This window comes from Balaenoptera physalus (genome assembly GCF_965194825.1).
Source record: "Balaenoptera physalus genome assembly, chromosome: 1".
NCBI classification, from domain to species: domain Eukaryota; kingdom Metazoa; phylum Chordata; class Mammalia; order Artiodactyla; family Balaenopteridae; genus Balaenoptera; species Balaenoptera physalus.
Window position 1 is genome coordinate 83,042,057 of NC_138882.1, and position 18,774 is coordinate 83,060,830.

Sequence of the window (18,774 nt, forward strand, 5' to 3'; positions counted from 1 at the left end):
GCCATTGCCAGGGTCTCATGTTTAATCAGGGGCAGTGCTAGGATCTGAGCCCACATTGTCTGGCTCCAGAGTCAGCTTGTACTCACTGCTGTCTATTGCTCTTCAAGAAGTAGTCTTTTTAGTCCATTTCCCTTTACTACGTGTCTTGCTTGTACTCTTTCTTTGGGAAAACTGCTTCTTAGTAGCTGAATGACCTTGGGCAATTTATTTAATCTCTCTTTGTTTCAGTTTCTTCATTGTCAGTGGGGATAATAATGGTACTTATGTCTTGGGTTTGTTGAACAGAGAGTATCATTGAGTGAGCCTTCCATATGTACAAAGCCCTCTCTCAAGGGGATTGGAGGAGAGGGGAGAGCTCAAGGCACAGGGAGACAGAAACAAAGACAGACGAGTGAGTAGATCGTATCTCATGAGGGAGCTCTCCAGTGACTTTGCCTCAGATTATGTTTCACTTAAATATTTCTTGAAACATCTGGGCAATTGGGATATGTCAGTCTTTGGGTCATTTACGGATTGTTTCAGGGATTCATAGTAGGCTTTAATTGAGTTTGGGCATTGATTTCCCCAGGCAATGTGAAGAGATGATGTATAATGAAAGAGAAAGGAAGCGGGGGAGGGGGTCAGGGGGCGGGCTTGTTCAGATGGCTCACAACTTAGCTCCCTCTATTGGTACCAAAAATGCTTGGCAGTTAACCAAGCCCAAGTGTCTCCTAGGAGGCTGAGTGGCCAGATGGGGCCAAGGACTGTGCCTGCTCCTGCCATGAGGGAGGTCCTGACTCCAAGATGAAGAAGAGCAAGAGGAGAAGTTGTAGCCACTGCAGCAGCAAGGTGAGGAGGGAACTGGTACCAAGGGGTATCGGAGCTGCCTAGGCCAACCCCCAGGTTGCCTTGCTGTTTGGGGTATTGTTTGCTACCACAGATGTGTACCTTATTGAATTCCTAAAAAGATTACATGTGGATAAGTAATATGCTGTATACATACACATTAGTGTGTGTATGCAAAATAAATAGAATCTTTAAAAATATATGTATAATGGATTTTGCTTTTTAAAGAGAATCTTGTAGGTGAAGCTTTTGGAATAGAGAAGAATCAACCAGTTCATATATTTCCCTCTTAGATTTTTTTTTTTTAATGAAACAAACCTGTGTGAGGAAATAGCCTAAAGGTAATGCTGGTTCTCTAAAGTAGGGTTGGTTGGCAGCAGAAATACAGTCCTTGGTTAGAGGATTGGTAGAATCCAGCCCTCTTTTTTGGGCCATTTAAAATTGTTGGAGCGGGCATGCATGTTGGTTGACTTGCTGAGCATCATGGCAGGGTTGATCTTCCTTTGGTCGGCCCCTAAGACAAAAAAGGTCCGGAGACCCTTGACCCAGAAGGCCATCCCTGCAGGTCTGTGACAGCAAATCCTACAAGAGCAAGGATCCCCATGAGTTGGTGGGCGGCAGCCCCCACGGAGAGGCCAGTCCTGTGCCTGGTGCTAAGGAAGCTGGGCAGGGCAAGGACGTGATGGAGGAGGAAGCCCCAGAGGAGCGAGAAGGCACTGAGGCAACCCAGAGCAGGACTGGCAGGAGTACCAGGAAGGGAGAGACGCCTGTTCCAGGTGAGTCATCCAGCTGCCCAGCCAGCCTTGCTCCCTTAACTTCTGTCTCATTCGCACATACTTCAAGCAAGAACGTCTTTGAGCCTGGATAATATTAGTCTTTTCAGGGATGGGCTACCACCTCTTTTACTAATAAACCAGTAGGAAATCCTTACTGTCCAGCCTTAATTTTCTTTCCTGTGGCCCCAATCCTCTTGCAGAAATAAGAGTGCTACAAATCAACACGATCCAGCATTTTCTTCTTTTTTTAAAAAAAAATATAAATTTATTTATTTATTTTTGGCTGCGTTGGGTTTTCGTTGCTGCGCACAGGCTTTCTCTAGTTACGGCGAGCGGGGCTACTCTTCCTTGCGGTGCGCGGGCTTCTCATTGCGGTGGCTTCTCTTGTTGCGGAGCACGGGCTCTAGGCGCACGGGCTTCAGTAGTTGTGGCTCGTGGGCTCTAGAGCGCAGGCTCAGTAGTTGTGGCTCACGGGCTTAGTTGCTCTGTGGCATGTGGGATCTTCCCAGGCCAGGGCTCGAACCCGTGTCCCCTGCATTGGCGGGCGGATTCTTAACCACTGCACCACCAGGAAGTCCCAGCATTTTCTTCTTGTGTTCCCATTCCTGAACCCCTTCCCCTTGTCTCCAGATCCTCTATGGTCTGCATTCTAAAGCCTCAGCCATTCTCAGCTTTGGCAGTCAGACTTCATATCTTTATATAAGCGACCCTAGCCCCCCCCTCCTCACCTCACTCTTGGACCTTAGAACTTTATCACGGTAGCTTGCCAGAGTGACCGCATGGTAATTTGTAGTCCTTAGATGCATTGTGACCCTGTCCATACCCTTAGATCCTTATTCTCCTCCTAAACAGGATTGGCAGCAGGGAGCACTTTGCTGTCTCCTCAAGAAGTGACTTTTACAGACCAGCTCCTCCTCGATGGCCCACCGCCCTGCTCACCAGAGACTCCTCAGCTTCCCTCCAAAACCGGAACTGTGCTGTGCGCTGTTAGGAGTAACCAGGCTGGGCCTGAGGTTCTCTCCTGCCCCGTGGCATCCCCCAGACTTCAGGATGAGGGCGAGGGCCATAAGCCAGGGCGTGAGTCAGAGGCTTCCATGCTGGTCTGGAATGCTTCAGAAACTGAGAAATTGTCTGGAACCGTTGAACCCCCTGCTTCCTTCCCGAGTCCTGTTTCCTCAAGGACCGGAGACTTAGTGGGGAGACAGGTGTCTGGGAAACCAGATACTCAGGAGAGCTGGCTGCCTTCCAGTAGAGCTGGGGTGACAGCGGACGGGGTGTCTCCTGTCCATGAATCTTCTTCATCAGGAACTGACACCTCAGAGACTTCTCCCAAAGCCCCTAGAGGAGGTTTGGCTAAAGACAGTGGAATACAGGGCAAGGGTCCAGTGGGGGAGCTGCAGACGAAGGCCACGGAAGCTACAGTGTGTGCCAACAACAGCAAGGTCAGCTCCACGGGGGAAAAGGTTGTCCTGTGGACAAGGTAGGTGGGGATGGATGTGGGAGCGTGTTTGGAAAGTGCATGGAACACACCCATGTTACTGATTCAGATTAATTGCCTTATGTGGATTCCAGGGAAGCTGACCGCGTGATTCTGACCATGTGCCAGGAGCAAGGAGCACAGCCGCAGACTTTTAGCGTCATCTCCCAGCAGCTGGGAAATAAGACCCCCACTGAGGTAAGTAGGGGAAACCCTGCTAGAGCTTCAAGCTCCAGAGGAACCAAGGAAAGGAAGAGGACAGGTTGGCCAGCTAAGAGGTGATTGGTGATTATAAAGGTCTGCCCTGAGGAAGACCTTGACTTGTCAGCGCGGTTAGTCGTGGCTCTAGAAGAGAGAGGGCATTGAATTTTGAGGTAGAAGCCCCAGGGATTGCATTCTAGTTTTGTTTTTAGAAGGAATGTGACTTTGGGCAAAATGTTTAGCCTTTTAACCCGAGTTTCCTTATCTATAAGGAGGGCACAGCCCTCACCGCCTTACTGTGTAGAACAAACGAGATTGTTCAGATTGGGATATAGTGCTTAGTAAATGTTAAAATGTTACTAACTTAAGAAAGGTGAATGCAAGCCTCCTCCTCTCCTCCTAGGTTTCCCATCGTTTTCGAGAACTCATGCAGCTCTTCCACACAGCCTGCGAGGCCAGCTCCGAGGATGAGGACGATGCCACCAGTACCAGCAATACAGACCAGCTGTCTGACCACGGGGACCTTCTGTCTGAGGAAGAGCTGGATGAGTGAGACCCTGGGAGCGTGAGGGTGTCATCTGCACAGGATCGAATCCAACAGGCACCCTGATCGGGGGAAGGGTGGCTGTACTTTGCTTGTAAAACCCTTGAGCTCAGTATGAGGAGCTGGGGGAGCAGGGGGCCAGGGACAAGGACAATGGCAGGCTGGGGTTGGATGGCCCTGCCATCCTGTGTGTCTTTTATGGAGACCTTAGAAATCTGCGTTGTAAAGAGCATTGAGGGAGAGTGCAGCTCAGTTCCTTTTCTGTGTGTTTTTTTATTTCCTTTTTTGTCTGGTGGTACATATTTATTGTTGTGTGATCTGATCACAGTGTTTCTAAATGTAATAAATGCGTATGTTGGTGTAGCCAGTCCCAAGACACTGAGCTCCTGCATCCAGCAGTTTTTATTGTAAACTAGCTCTTTCCTTTTCTTGGAGCTTTAGTCCATGAGGCTGTTGCCACTCTGGTAGCACTGGGCCAGGCTGCGTAGCTCCTGCAGCGTCTCCTCTAGGTCATCCTGTTCCACTCCAGCGTCCATGAAGCTGGCCCAGCGCCGCAGGTCGAGTCTGGCGAGATCTTTGGCCAAATCTCCCAGGGTCCGGTTCAAGGATGAAGAGGAGCAGAGAGCCCCGAGCACTGGGATGCTCTCCACCGCTGCGGAGGGAGAGAAACGGGAGCCCTGTGAACGGACCACCGTCCTACCCTTGGGACTCTGTTGCACATACAGGGAAGTCTGGGCCTCTGGTAAACTTGATTGTATAGTAAACTCAATAAGTTTTGTGTGCTCTCCCCTTTGTATACCAGCACCCCAGAGGAAGAACACTTCTCTCAGGAGCCACAGAGTGAATAAAGGCGCGTCAAACTGGGAATTTCCAAAGTACCTTTATCCAGTAAGGGTTATAGTAAAACTCTCCCATGCTTGAAAACCTCTTGGTTTTCTTCACCTCCTACATACCTGCCCCTGTTGGGGGACCATCCAGAACCAAACCCTGCTGGCTGAGGCTTGAGGAGAAGAGGTAGGGGTAAGGAGGAACCACCTTACAGGGAGTCAGCAGCAGATGAGAAGAGCTGTGGGGCAAGAGGACAGCAGCTGAGTGAGAAAAAGTCAGGGGAGGTCGGAGGTCTGGGAGGAGAGCAGGAGCAAGCATTATACTGACCTCCTGACTCTAGGCTGCTGCTGCTGCAAATACTGGGCCAAGACTTCTTCCCCGGTGGTGCACGCGTGGAGCAGGGAGGGCAGAGGTGTCCCTGGGGTGAGCTGACTGCCAGAACAAAGCCAAAACCACCTTTAATCTGTGGCAGCACGAATGAGAAACTAGGACTTAGGTTCTCGGGCCATCAGCTGGATCGGGATGCTCAGTCTTTTTTTTCTTTCAAGCGGGCCAGAGGGAAGGAGAGCAGGGCAGTGCCATTAGAATATCCAGACGTATGAGAAAAGGATGTGAAACAAAAGTCTGACAAGGGCTCCTAAGGACCACCAGCCCTCACCTGGTGTGGCATGCTCTGTCTAGACCCCTCAGCACCACGGACTGGGCAAAGCAGCATGTTCCAGAAGGGTCCCCACATGCAGACAGTGGGGTCCATGGGGTGGCCTCTCCAAGCTGCATCAGCGTATCAGGGAGGGACTGGCTTGAAACTAAGGGGAAGGGGATGGTTGCTCCTGCTGTGACCACCTAAAGATAAGGAAGAAATCAAGTTATAGAGCTTTTTCTCAGCTCTGACCCATCTCCTCACAAAGCTTAATACCTTTTTCCCAGAGAAGTTCAGCATATCAGCCAGATGAACCATGGAAATTGGCGAGGAGCACAGGCGATAAGGAACAGTGACTGTGTCCAGGGCTGTAGCCAGGATGGCGCCACAGTGGAAGGGCAGAGCGGCCTGTAAAGAGGATACAGAGAAGAGCACTTGGCCTTCTGGGTGTGGAAAAGAGTGTGGAGGCAGAATAGTAATGGCAGAGAGGCCCCCCCGCAGGCTTTGGGACAAAGCAGGGGTGTGTTTGGCCCAGGGCTGGATAAGCATAGGACAGTGTCATCTAAGAGGCCACATCAGAGCCGAGTTCAAGCTGAGGCTTCAAGAATAGAGCCAGTAGCAGATAAAGGCTGACTCGGCGAGCGCGTGCGTGCGTGTGCGTGTTGCCCTGTCACTAGCTGCAGTCAGAACGAGAGCATCGAGCCTTACATCATATTGCAGGTGAGGGAAGTTGACAGGTGGCTCAGGTTGCAGCCCCAGGCTCCCACCCAAGGATAAGGGGCAGACCAGAGAGCTGTGAGCAGACAGGTGCACCAGACCGAAAGCTGTGTTTAACAGACGGTAGATGTTTTTCTGGGGCTCCTGGTGAAAGAAATGAGAGTAGTTTGTTTTAAGCAACTTTCTCACTGGGCTATCCTCATTTCTCCCTCCTTACCCTGTGACCGTTTCTCCCCACAAGAACTACTCACCCCGAGGCGGTACGGACCAGGGAGCAGGCCCCAGGTTATTATTCCCCGCCCTGAATACTCGTCTTGTAGCAACTCTGCGGCCTTGGCGCCTACCCCAGAGAAGCCATTGTGCAGGTCACACAGGATCTGGAAGCCCTGGAGAGAGGTGAATGGTGAAAGTCGGCAGGATGAGGGGAGTTTCTACCCAAGTGCCCGCCACGCCACGCAGCTACCTGTAGGTAGTCGCACTCCTCCACGTAGAAGTGCAGCCTGTCCTCCAGCTCTTCCAGGTACTTGGGTTCCTTCAGGATACTCTCCCCTTGGCCAAAAGCCTCCAGGCGACCTGTTTCCCTGCCATGCACAAACACAGTCCAGGATTTACAGGACTCCCCCACTTCCATCCCTCCGCCCAAGAGCTCTTGTATTGGAGGAGGGCAGGGAAGATGGCCTCAAGAGCCTCATCCAACATTAGTGGGGACCCAGTTTCTTGCCTCACAGCCTCTGGGGCCCTCCATACCCATCATGGTTGTACTTCTGAATCATACAGATGCTTCGGGGATGGAGATGGACTCTGAGAAAGTCTGACCAGACTCTGATGCTGCCCTCTGTGGGGATAACTGGTTTTGGAGTTGTAGCGGTGGTGAATGGTGGGGGACCTGAAGAAAAAGTAGAGGAAACGTACCTTTCTCCATGTTCCTGATCTGCCCCATTCCCCATTTTGCAGTATCTGGAGAAGTCTCACCTTTGCCATTGGGAATGGATTTGACCCTCCAGATACCATCACTATTCAGCACTCCCTGGGAGGGATGAGAAAATCTACATTTAGGTCCAGGCCGTCTAGACGCAAAAGTTGATTTATCCTCCCTGATTTTGCTGGCCACACCCTACAACCTCCTTTCCGTTCACGTACTCACAGTCCTTTAGTAGGAGAAAAAAGTGCTTTTCCTCAAAATACCATTCTAGGGCATTCAAGGTGGCTAAAATTCTCTTTTTCTCTGCCCCAGTGGAGGCACTCTGGTTGTAGCACTGGGCTTAAAAGTTCAGGGCAGAGGCCCTCACCTCTGCACTCAGGAGGTCCTGGAGATAAGGGTTCTTGGGATAGAGTTCCTCTTTGTGTGTGGTGAGCTTCCCTTGCCTGAAAGAAATTGGAGATTGATCTTAGTGTCAGTTTCCCTGAGTTCTCCAGCTTCCTGTGCTCCTTCCCAACTCCTCTCCAAACATCACAAGTACCATGCTATTGCAGCATCTAGCTGTTTGTCCCTGTAGAGTCCACCTTCTTGTTTTAGGGAGCTCAGACTACCTGTACAAAAATAACAGACAATGTTAGGTAAAGCCCTCTCCCTCCCATCGTTCAGCTAACCTTCCTCTGATCACCTGACAACCTGCTGTCATCATCACTCCAGCACTTGGCCCTTCCAAGCTTTCTTGATTAGACATGGGTTGAAAAAAACCCTTGCCTAGGAGAATGTAGATTCCATCCTTCATTTCCCAGCTTAGTCCTTAGCTTTGGGACCTGGGCAAAGACCACACCCAGTGGTTCTACGGGAGCGCCACAGTTCAACATCTCACTGTGTCTAGGGACAAGTAGCCCATTCCAGAGATAGCTCTTGAACGGAATAAAATTTTGCTTTCTTGCATCCCCGCAGGTGTTGGCATACTGTGGTTAGCTCTCCCTATGGCTCCTCATCTCTGGTCCTTCAGCCTAGTATAGTCGGGGTCAAGGATCTTGAAGCGAACGGATGCTAGAGACTCCACACGTGAAGGGGAACACTGGGAATTGGCTGACTCCAGCCACCACCTAACCCTTCAGATCCATGAGTATGAGTCTCGGTGTGTAAGTCTCTTGGCCGTGTAACGTCCGGCCGGTCCGGTACAGGACGTCGGGGCACAGCTCTCCCGGCGGTTCTTTGGCATCGGTCGGCCTGCACAGCGCAGCATCCTGGGGAGGCACAGAGGAAGGACTGGACTCGGGTGGCGAGAGGAACAGGCCGGAAGCAAGGACTGGAGATCCGGAAAGGTTCAGCTGAGGCAGCCGTCCAGAGACCTTACCTGCTGGTTCCACCAGTGCGCTCCCACGAAACCCGCAAAATGTCCCAACTGCAAAGTGAGCACCTCCCGGGCCCCGCCCGCCATGCTGCGCGGCTCCGCAGGGTAGCACAGCCACAGCCTGCCCACTCGCTGCTCCTTGCCGATTGGCTCAGCAGGCTTGTGGGTGGGGCCTTATTCCCGGCGTCCTACTGGCCCATAAACACATCCTTTCCCATAGGATAAACGATTCGTTGGGCTTTAATGACACCGCTCCTCATACCCCGCCTCTTCCTGGCGTGGAACAGTCTTGCTTATCAGTCGTTGTCGAGGGGTGGGGCACAGTGGCGCAGACCGGAAGTTTTGGGCACCAGGGCTCAAGTGCCATGCAGGAGCGTTCTTGGCGCTGGGTTCTTTGCATCCCCCGTGGGGTCCCTGGCGCGGCTCACTAAAGATTCTCCTACCTACTCCTACCTGACGGCTCTTGCAGCTGTTGTGTCTTTTTTCACAGGATACTTCTGCTGGCTAATAGCGACTCAGGCAAAAAATAAAACCTTGCCAGAAAACTACACGCTACCCTAAAGCCTCACGTGTCCTCTCCTTCCTGTCCAAAACTCACAGCCTTCCTGACTTCTAACCCTGTGGACTGGCTCGGTCTGTCTGTCTGTCTATCTGTATCTATGTAATGCAAGTCAATCAGAGTACATATTCTTTTGTGTCTGCCTTTTGCTCAATATTGTTAACTTCTTCCCTGTTCTTGCATATACTTATAGTTCATTTTCATTGCTTCAGAATACCATTGTAGAAATATACCTCAAATGATCTACTCTGATAATAGACTTTGGAATTGTTTCCAGTTTGGGGCTATTAGGTGCTACAGTTAACATTCTTGTGCATGTGGACATGCACACATTTCTGTTGTGTATATACCTAGGAGTGTAATTGTTGAATCATAAGGATGGGTATGTTTGAATATGGTAAATAACACCAAACTTTTCTAAATTTACCAATTTACAGTCTCACCACCGGTGTAGGAGTGTTTTCAGGTGATGTTCCATAACCTTGACAACATTAAAAATTTTTAGTCCATATCATTGGTTTTAGTTTTCCTGATTATTAGTGAGACTGAGAGCACCTTTTTATGTTTATCACCATTAGAATAGCCACTTTTGTGAAGTGCATGTTCAGGTCTCTTGCCCATTTTTCTTTTGGGTCATCTCATCCATTTGTAGGAGTAAGTACTTTATTCTGAATACAAGCCCTTTGTCAGTTACTTGTGTTGAAAATATCTTCTCCCACTGAAGTATATTAACTCTCCCGCTATGATTGTCTATCTCCTTGTAATTTTGGCAGTTTTTATTTTCTTAGGCTATGTTATTACTGCATACTACTTTACAGTTTTATTTTCCTGATGGACTGAAACTTCCACCATTATAAACTATCCCTCTTTTTCTCAAATAATACTGTTTTACCTTATTATCTACTTTGATAGTAATATAGATGAACCAGCTTTCTTTTGGTTAGTGTTTGCATGGTGTATCTTTTTTTGACTCGCAACTTGGTCTCTTGAAGACAGTATACTATATGCCAGAAGCAAACACCAAGATGGGATTATACATGCATGTGCTTTATTGGGGAAATGCCTGTGTGGGGACATCTCAGGAAACCAGAAGAGGCTGGGAGAGTCTCAGACCTTGATGAAGGTATGAACCCGGTGAAGAATAGAGGGAAGGAAGAAGTCTGACTGCAGTTTTTTTTTTTTAACACCCTTATTGAGGTATTATTTATATACAGTAAATGATATTGAGGTCTCACTTACATCCATCTTAAGTGTATGATTTTGTAAATAAAGAGTTGTGCAGTCATCACCACAATTCAGTTTTAAAGCATTTACATCATCCCCAAAAGATTCTTCCTGTGTGATTACAGGGAAACCCTGTTCCTACCTCTTAACACCAGGCAACCACTGATCTACTTTTGCCGTTATAGATTTGCCATTTCTGGATGTTTCATATAATCATATAAATGTATTTTTTTGTGTTTGGAGTCTCAGCATAAGGTTTTTGAGTTCCCATGTTGTAGTATGTATTAGTATTTTGCTCATTTTTGGTTATCCGTTTACAAGTTGATGGATATTTGGATTATTTTTACTTTTTAGCTATTATGAATAATGTTGCTATGAATAGTCTCATGCTGCTTGAACACAAGTCTTTGTGTGGACATATTTTCATTTCTTTAGGGTAGATACTTAAGAGGTGGAATTGCTGGGTCATGTGATAACTTCGTGCTTAACATTTTTAGGAACTGCCAAACTGTTTTCTGAAATTATATTTCCATTTTATATTTCCATTGGAAATGTTCGAGGGTTCCTTTTTTTTTTCCTGCACCCCGCAGCTTATGGGATCTTAGTTCCCTGACAAGGGATTGAACCCAGGCCCTTGGCAGTGAGAGCACTGAGTCCTAACCACTGGACCTCCAGGGAATTCCCATGGAGGGTTCCTTTTTCTCCACATCCTCCCCAACACTTGTTATTGTTGTCTTTTTGATTTATAGCCATTCTAGTGGGTGTGAGGTGGTATCTTACTGTGGTTTCGATTTGCTCCTAATCAGTAGTGATGTTGAGCATCTTTTCATTATCCTGTCAGCCACTTATAAGTCTTTTCTTCAAGTTTTTAATTTTTTTTAAAAATAAATTTATTTTTGGCTGCGTTGGGTCTTCGTTGCTGTGCACAGGCTTTCTCTAGTTGTGGTGAGCGGGGGCTACTCTTCACTGTGGTGCACGGGCTTCTGCTTCTCATTGCAGTGGCTTCTCTTGTTATGGAGCACGGGCTCTAGGTGCGCGGGCTCAGTAGTTGTGGCTTGTAGGCTCTAGAGTGCAGGCTCAGTAGTTGTGGCGCACAGGCTTAGTTGCTCCGTGGCATGTGGGATCTTCCCGGACCAGGGATCAAACCTGTGTCCCCTGCATTGGCAGGTGGATTCTCAAGCACTGCACCACCAGGGAAGTCCCCAGAATTACTTTCTTAATTTCATTTTTGGATTTTTCATTGCTAGTATAGAGAAATACAATTGGTTTTTGTATATTAATCTTGTAGTATTGTTGTGACCTTGTTGAACTTGTTTTTAGTTCTAGTAGATTATTTTGAGATTTCCTAAGGTTTTCTATATACAGGAATATGTCATCTGGAAATAAAGACAGTTTTGCTTCTTACTTTTCATTCTGAATTCAGTCTACCTGAGTGATGAAGAAAGGCCCCAAGAGACCAGCTGTGCAGCAGGCTTAGCATGGAGACAAAAAAAATTGGGGCATGAGCATCAGGTCTGCAGTAGAAGGATCTTAAGAAAAAAAGGGGACTGGATAGGATAGATTATGATAGAGTATTTGGAAAAAAATTAAGAATCCATATTTAGCAAATTGCAAAAGTAATGAGGCAATTCTTCAGTAAGGATTTTGTACATAAATGATAGTACAGTCATACAGCTTACTATTCCACATTCATGAAAGAGAATAAGGCATATTGATTATGAGCTTGGCCTTCCAAAGATGGAAGCCAATGTCCCAGCCTCATTTACAGTTGAGGATCAGGCTTGTCAATCAGATTCAGGTCCTGTCCAGTAAGTATCTGGTAAGGGTAAGAGCAGTGGCATCTTGCTTTCTTTGGGAGGCAGCAGCACTGCAGTTTCTGGGGGCTAGCTGCCATTATCATTAGTATAGGCTGCAGTGTCAGTGTTCATAGTAGCACTGGTGACTTTATCACAGCAGACCCTCCCCTGTTGTGGTTAGGATGTGTCCGTGGCTGCTGAGCTTGTGACAGTGTCCCTCTTGGAGGTTCTGTGTGTTACCTATTTCCTTTTCTTTTTAAATTCCTTAGAGCAGGCACTCGATTTATAAGAAAAACTCCTGACAGGTACAATTTCCAAGATACCTGGAAACACCAAGGTATAGAAGAGTAAGTACACTATTGTGTTTAAAAAAAATGCGTATTTTTTTAGAATTTTGTCTCTATAATTTGATTGCCTCTAGAAAAGGGAGCTGAGAGGAAAGGAGCCTGATTTTCCATGAAATGTTTTTGTATGGTTTGAACTTTGTAACACATACATGGCAAAAATAAAGGCATAGTGAAGCCACTGAATGACATTAAGGGAATTGCATGATGTGCTGTGTTTAGAGAGCTCACTCAGGCAGCCCAGTGAAAGACAGACTGGAGGGAGGAGCCAAGGGTAGTTGGCAGAGAAACAGATTAGCAAATGATTATAGTAACTCAAACAAGAAGCGATGGGGTTATGAAAGGCAGTGGTAGTAAGGATGGAGAGGAGGAAGTGAGTTTGAGCTATTGGAAAGATAGATCTCAACGCCTGACTATCTGTATTGGGAGGCGTATCAGTCAGGGTTCAGTCAGAGAAGCAGAACTATATTAAAAGGGATTTGTTAAATGGATTCAAGCTTTCCAACTGTGGGAGCTGGTTAAGCAGCCTCTATAAGGTTGTTATCTTTGAGTCTGATGCTAGAACATCAGTCTAGCTAAAGTGTCTGGGGTCAGGGATGGAGGTTTTATTTTTGACAGGGAATCCTTGAGGAGGTGGTTTCAGGGTAGGGGCAGCTGGCTCTCTAGTGAAAAATGCTGATATACATTCAGACTCTCTTCTCATAGTAATTGTTCAAATAAAGCATTAATAAAATCCAAGTTATAAATAGTAGCTACCTATCATTTAATGGGGGCCTACTATGTGTGAGGCACTTGACATTTATTATGTGATTTAATTCTCAAAAAATCCCTGAAAGTTTGGCATTATTATTACCTTTACGTAAGGTGAAACAGAGATAGATAAGGTAAAATTAGAGAAGGAAATAGGCTAAGACAGTTAGCTAATAAGCAGCAGATCTGGGACTCAAACGTCTCACTCTTTAGAACCAACAACCTGGGTACGGTGAGAGAATCAGACTCTTTTGAAATTGATGAGTCACTATTTTCTCAAATCTCAGAAAGATGGTACACAGATAGTACTATTCTACATGGATTAAAGATGTTAATTCACCACATACAATGTATGTTGTAGGGGTTTAGAACTTACTTCTTTCAGGAACCTGTAGAAAGGGGCTGTACTATACAAAGTTGCCAGACTCAGCTGGAGTTTGAGGAAAGTTCTCAGGGACCATTGATAAAAGAGTAAATAGGAAGTGAATGGTCTGGGAGGGAGAAGTTAAGCTGTGAGTCTCAATCTCCTAAATTGAATAAACTCTGGAAAATTTCTGTAGAATTTAGTCTCAACAAGCAGAATGCCAAAGAAATTCAATTTGGCCAATCTGAAGGCTCTTTCCATCTTATAAATATAACACAACACTTTAAGAAAGATACTTAATTTAATTTTTTAGGAAAAGCTACATGATTATTTAAAATGTGAAAACCACAACTAATAAACTGATGTTAGTTTCAGGACATCTTATTGCCACCACAGTCACATCACAAGGAACCCACTGCAACGAAGGTTGGGAGCTGACTGCAGTCCTGTCCGATCCCATAGGTGCACGTGCCTGGCTGCTCTTCTTGTGTCCTGCAGGACTCCCCCATCTGATTGGGTCCATTAGAAGAAATGTCCATTGTCTTCCACGTACCTTGTGACCATGGCTTAGAGGTAGGCACAGAGCCGCTCCAGCTGCCCGGGATTCCTATTACTTAGGAACAGCAGCTCCTTCTTCCCTTCTTCTGTATGAGCTAAAATGGAGTCAAACACAGATAACTGGCAGTTTTCTCCTGTAGCATTGTGTTACTTAGCAAATTCTGTAGTCAAAGGCTATGTTATCCAGATTACATTCTGATATAATTAGCACTCCCAAAACCTCACTTCTAGGCCCTTTATTCCACCCCCCAGTATTATTTTTTCTATGCATAATTTCCTTTTCTGTCTCTATTCCTCCAACCAGCATCTATCTCTCCCTCTGTTTCAAGACTATCCTCTGGACTTTAAGGACTTTGTCAAATCTCTCAAACCTCCTTTTAGAAATCTCCCCATTGTGCCTCCTAACTCATCATGCTGCAGCTGCTTTATACTCTTCCCCCTATTCCTTTAATAACCTATTCCAACTGCAGCTAATTCTCTATTACCTAGTGACAGAACCACCTTTATTTTTCCTCTACACCCCGCCCCCCAACACACCCACACCCACCCAGCACTGAGGGCAAGGGTTAAATGAGCAGCTGGAACACTTTCATCTACAAATACTAGGACAGGTATAGCAAGGATTTGGTTTCGCGCTGGAGTAGCCTCTCACACAGCATCAGTTGTTCTGGGGGTGTCCCAGCATATGAGCCTCTCAATCCAAGTGTGTTGAATGATGAATAAATGTGACAGTCAGAGTGTGGCAGCAACCCAATCACCTGGAAACTGCCAGTGGCTGGGTTCGGTCTCACCTCCTCTGTTAGCATGAGCATCTTATTCTAGACTAACGTGAGAATTTTAGGGAGAGATATAATGTCTCTTGTAAATCAAACTTTAACCAACCCCACACCTTCTGTAACCATCTAATCAGCCAGAAAGAAGTCAAGATAAAGGGAAAAAAGATGAAGTACAAATTACAGGCTGCTGCTGAGGGAAGAAGAGATCAAGGCTCTGGCTCAGTGGGATTCTTCTGTGAGAGGAAAAAGCTAAGCAACTGACCTTTCTCATGTTGAAGCCAATTGTTCTCCAAATAATAGTGAATACAACTTTCAAATTCCTTTGGGTTATAGTTGGAAACCAGGATGGGAATAAAGGGATCCAGGGCGTCAAATCCTTCCTGGAGAAGAAAAAGGATAAAGATACAGTATTCGTTAAGTGACAAATCAGTGTTTATTTAAACACTTTGAGGATAAGGTCTTTGATTTTGTTCTATTCTCCTCTACTCCACATTCTCTGGGGCTGGCTACCCTTGCTCTACATGGCCACAAATATACTTAAAAAAGAGAGAATGCTCGAGGCCAGGGGCGGCGGCGGGGGCAGGGGGACGGGGAATGCCACTTATCGGAGAGTGTACACACATAATCGTATACGTGTTTAAATTTTTTTACAGTTCTAACTTCAGTAGTCAACAACAGTTTTGATAATTCATATACTCAAAAAAATTAAACAAAATGACAAGGATGGGGGAAAAGATCCTATTATAGAATATAAACTAAAACAAATGAATCAAACTGTATTTCAAAGTTCAAACATAACACTGAAGGGAGGAGGGAAACTAACCCAAACTAACTTCTGAACAGAATATTTGAACGAAAGACCCTTAGGCTAAAGATAAAAACTGCTCTAAAAGATATTGAGCCTAAATAAAACAGAAGTAAAAAAAAAAAAAATTTGCCCTCTAGTTCGCAGCTTATTTATCTAGAGGCAAGGGTTAACAATTCTGAAACTATTTTTACTATAATCTAAGATTGAGCTAATATGTAAATACACTGTGAATGAGAGATTATCGTTGGAGAAGAGGGTTACAAATATGGAAAGGGCGAAGGATACAATGAATGCCGGGATGCTAGCCTGGAACTAGAGGTATCAGATTCATGGTTTTTTAATATAGAGAAACAGATACAGATGTGTGTGGATGTGTATATATAAACACATATATGCATATAGCACATGTACATGTATGTTTGTATATATGAATGGTGCATGTATCTACTTACTAACTCTGCTGGAGGGCCTAGAAGTGACACCCACATCCCAGTGGCAGTAAGTATACCTAGCACTCAGGTCTTGGTTTCTAAATACCATTCTCCTCTAAAATGAACCAAAGCTCCTTGAAGAAATGGCTGATTTTAGGGCTGGGGCATGGAAAGTACATGATGAGTCGTCTGGAACATATTCTTTTTTTTTTTTTTTTAATAACTTTATTTATTTATTTTTGGCTGTGTTGGGTCTTCGTTGCCGCGCGCGGGCTTTCTCTAGTTGCGGTGAGCGGGGGCTGTTCTTCGTTGCGGTGCGCGGGCTTCTCACTGTGGTGGCTTTTCTTGTTGCGGAGCACAGGCTCTAGAGCACAGGCTCAGTAGTTATGGCACGGGCTTAGTTGCTCTGTGGCATGTGGGATCTTCCCGGAGCAGGGCTCGAACCCGTGTCCCCTGCATTGGCAGGCGGATTCTTAACCACTGTGCCACCAGGGAAGCCCTGGAACATATTCCTGTGCCAAAAATAAAGAAGTGCTTAGAAATGATGGGGACAGAGGAGGAAAGGTAGGGAGAAAAATGATGGGGACATGTTAAAGGGACATAGAAGCCAGCTTGAAGGGCTCCTACTGGCCAAATCTGGGATAACTTAAGTAGCAAAATAAATAATGAGAGTAATTATTTAATGGGTTCTAAACCCATTAAATAAGAATTCACATGTCTATGTTGAAACAAATACATAAATACATAAGGGAGAAAGGAAAATTCTTAAATATAAGAGAGGGCCAACTGATACATTTAGAAGTAATGGTGGAGCTAGAAAATATCCATCTTGCAATTATCATGATAACTGATTTAGGGAAGAATCACCGATGGAAACTAAAACTAGTAAAGGGAAGTTTGAGAAGTAAAAGGATATTTACCTAGTCTCAAAGTATATCTCCACAAGATACTTATTCATTACAAAAGGAAAAGAGTAACTTTACTGAGGAGAAATGAGGTGGAGAGCACCTTAACTAAGTGTTTAAAGTTTATATTGCCAGTAACAGGAGAAATAAGTTCCATGTGCTTTCTGATATTATGCACTGAGAAGACACAATATAACTTCTAACATCACACATAATCAGGAAAAAACATCAGACAACCCCATAAAATAACCCATAAGATAACTAGCATGTACTCTTCAAAAACAGAGATATAAATATTAAGGTTATAAAAGACAAAGACTGAGGATCTGTCCCAGATTAAAGGAGACTAAAGACACTTGACAGTTGAGTGCGGTGCATTATCCAGGACTTTCTTTTCCTGTAAAGGACACTGGGATAACTGGCAAAATCAGAATATACTCTATAGATTAGGTAACAGTCAATGTTAACTTTCTGATTTTGATAATTGTGCTGTGGTTATACATTAGAATATCTTTGATTTTAGGAAATATGTATTATTTAGAGATAAAAGAGGGCATCATATCTCAGGTTACTGTCACATAATTCAGGAAAAAAAAAAAGACGGAGAGAAAGAGTAAAGCAAACATAGTAAAGTGTTAACAATTTTAGAAATCTAGTTGAAGTCACAGAGGAATACCATTTTTCTCCAAGTCTGAAATTATGTCCAAAAAATATATATATATATATATATATGTATGTATATTTAGACAGAATGACTATCTAAGGGTAAACAAATTTTCCAGTGATTTGACCTTTCCCAGCAACTCCTGGGGCAGATAGGCTTTCCGGGGCTTAAAGAGAGACCCAGTCTGGCTCACAGTCAACACAATGGCGCCTCCTTGCTGAAAGAAAGGAGAAAAAGCTGAATTTGAAAAAGACAGAAAAATACATTTTAATCATCTGCAGATTTTTTTTTTTTTTTTTTTTTGCCATATGGTGGTATTGCAGTGTGATCTAGCACAGTTAAATGGCAACTAAATCGATTATTAATTCTCGATTTGACTCTGACAATAAATTGCTATATGATCTTAAATTTATCAAAATCCTTTCCAAAGTTGATAAGAAATAAAAACACCTTGAACAACTGCAGCAAAGTGAAATTATGCCAATATTTCAAAAAAATGGTTTTGAGTAAGCGTACTACAGTCAAGTGGAAAGATAAGAAACCAAATATATAGATTTAAAACTTGGTACAGTTATGAGAATTAAATAAGATATAAGAACTTTCTGTCCATAAAATTAGAGACCGGTAAGTATTAGCAATGAGGCAGTTGAACATCTTTAAAACAAAAATACATTTCTTTCTGAAATCTGTTAAGCATCAAATGCACTCACCCAATCATTTTTCACCATTTTCCTCAGGTTGTAAATAAATGCTAGTTCTTCTGGGGCAATCTGCACATCAGTCAATGTGTGAGACAGAGGTGAGAGGGAGGAGAAAGGGAGAAAAGAGGGAGAGAAGAGAACATTACTTGCTCTGCCCGGATGCTCCCCTGAGATATCTGCACTGACAACAACTAGAAAATCCTCAACTGGGAAATCCCTGGAGGTCCATTGGTCAGGACTTTGCGCTCTCACTGCCGAGGGCCCGGGTTCAATTCCTGGTCAGGGAACTAAGATCCCACAAGCTGTGCTGTGAGGCCAAAAAAAAAAAAGAAAAAAAAGAATCCTCAACTACTACATAACCACAGTACCTGAAGGTACCTCTGGAATAAGCTACATGGCCACTGCTCCTCAAACTGCCATGCTTCTGGAGATTAAAAAACAGTTACCAAGGGAGAAAATACCCACTGCCCCAACCCATCCCCTTCCTTGATACTTCTGATCATCGTCTCTGCTTAGACCAGAGAACATCATTTTGAAAAGAGAATAGAAAGAAAAAAATTGACAAAGAAAGAAAACACAGCTTTTGTTGTCATGCTCTTGGTATTCAGTG

General features: G+C 44.9%; 3 protein-coding genes across 14 annotated transcripts in view; 1 reads left to right on the forward strand and 2 right to left on the reverse strand.

The window, feature by feature from the left end:
- The window catches only part of LOC309658103 (GON-4-like protein), a 90,689-nt gene extending 86,484 nt beyond the window's left edge, over positions 1-4,205 (forward strand). For 7 of the 8 annotated variants that reach the window (XM_082456290.1, XM_082456292.1, XM_082456296.1 and 4 more), the window contains 5 exons: positions 715-828; positions 1,391-1,601; positions 2,454-3,081; positions 3,174-3,276; positions 3,683-4,205. In XM_082456290.1, the coding sequence (XP_082312416.1) occupies positions 715-828; positions 1,391-1,601; positions 2,454-3,081; positions 3,174-3,276; positions 3,683-3,832 (1,206 nt within the window). In that variant the 3' untranslated portion in view covers positions 3,833-4,205. Of the gene's footprint in view, positions 1-714; positions 829-1,344; positions 1,602-2,453; positions 3,082-3,173; positions 3,277-3,682 lie in introns of those variants that run through there. The other variant, XM_082456297.1, reaches the window with a different exon arrangement.
- Positions 4,206-4,207: 2 nt separating this feature from the next.
- On the reverse strand, positions 4,208-8,446 carry MSTO1 (misato mitochondrial distribution and morphology regulator 1). 2 transcript variants are annotated; one of them, XM_082456752.1, is made up of 14 exons: positions 8,288-8,446; positions 8,042-8,177; positions 7,469-7,538; positions 7,298-7,373; positions 6,981-7,035; positions 6,756-6,894; positions 6,472-6,589; positions 6,260-6,394; positions 6,000-6,152; positions 5,568-5,699; positions 5,310-5,494; positions 4,979-5,083; positions 4,777-4,889; positions 4,208-4,475 (listed from the first exon to the last, which is right to left on the reverse strand). In XM_082456752.1, the coding sequence occupies exons 1-14, from the start codon at positions 8,369-8,371 to the stop codon at positions 4,261-4,263; spliced, it is 1,716 nt and encodes a 571-aa protein (XP_082312878.1). In that variant the 5' UTR covers positions 8,372-8,446; the 3' UTR covers positions 4,208-4,260. The 2 variants fall into 2 exon arrangements, 1 of the variants encoding a protein (XP_082312878.1); XR_014262188.1 differs by having other exon boundaries at positions 4,451-4,475; positions 4,979-5,114.
- Positions 8,447-13,603: 5,157 nt separating this feature from the next.
- Positions 13,604-18,774, reverse strand: part of DAP3 (death associated protein 3) — a 29,173-nt gene continuing 24,002 nt past the window's right edge. For 3 of the 4 annotated variants that reach the window (XM_082457214.1, XM_082457213.1, XM_082457215.1), the window contains 4 exons: positions 18,174-18,233; positions 17,591-17,680; positions 14,918-15,035; positions 13,604-13,974 (listed from right to left, as the gene is read on the reverse strand). In XM_082457214.1, the coding sequence (XP_082313340.1) occupies positions 13,889-13,974; positions 14,918-15,035; positions 17,591-17,680; positions 18,174-18,233 (354 nt within the window). In that variant the 3' untranslated portion in view covers positions 13,604-13,888. The remainder of the gene's footprint in view (positions 13,975-14,917; positions 15,036-17,590; positions 17,681-18,173; positions 18,234-18,774) is intronic. The other variant, XM_082457216.1, reaches the window with a different exon arrangement.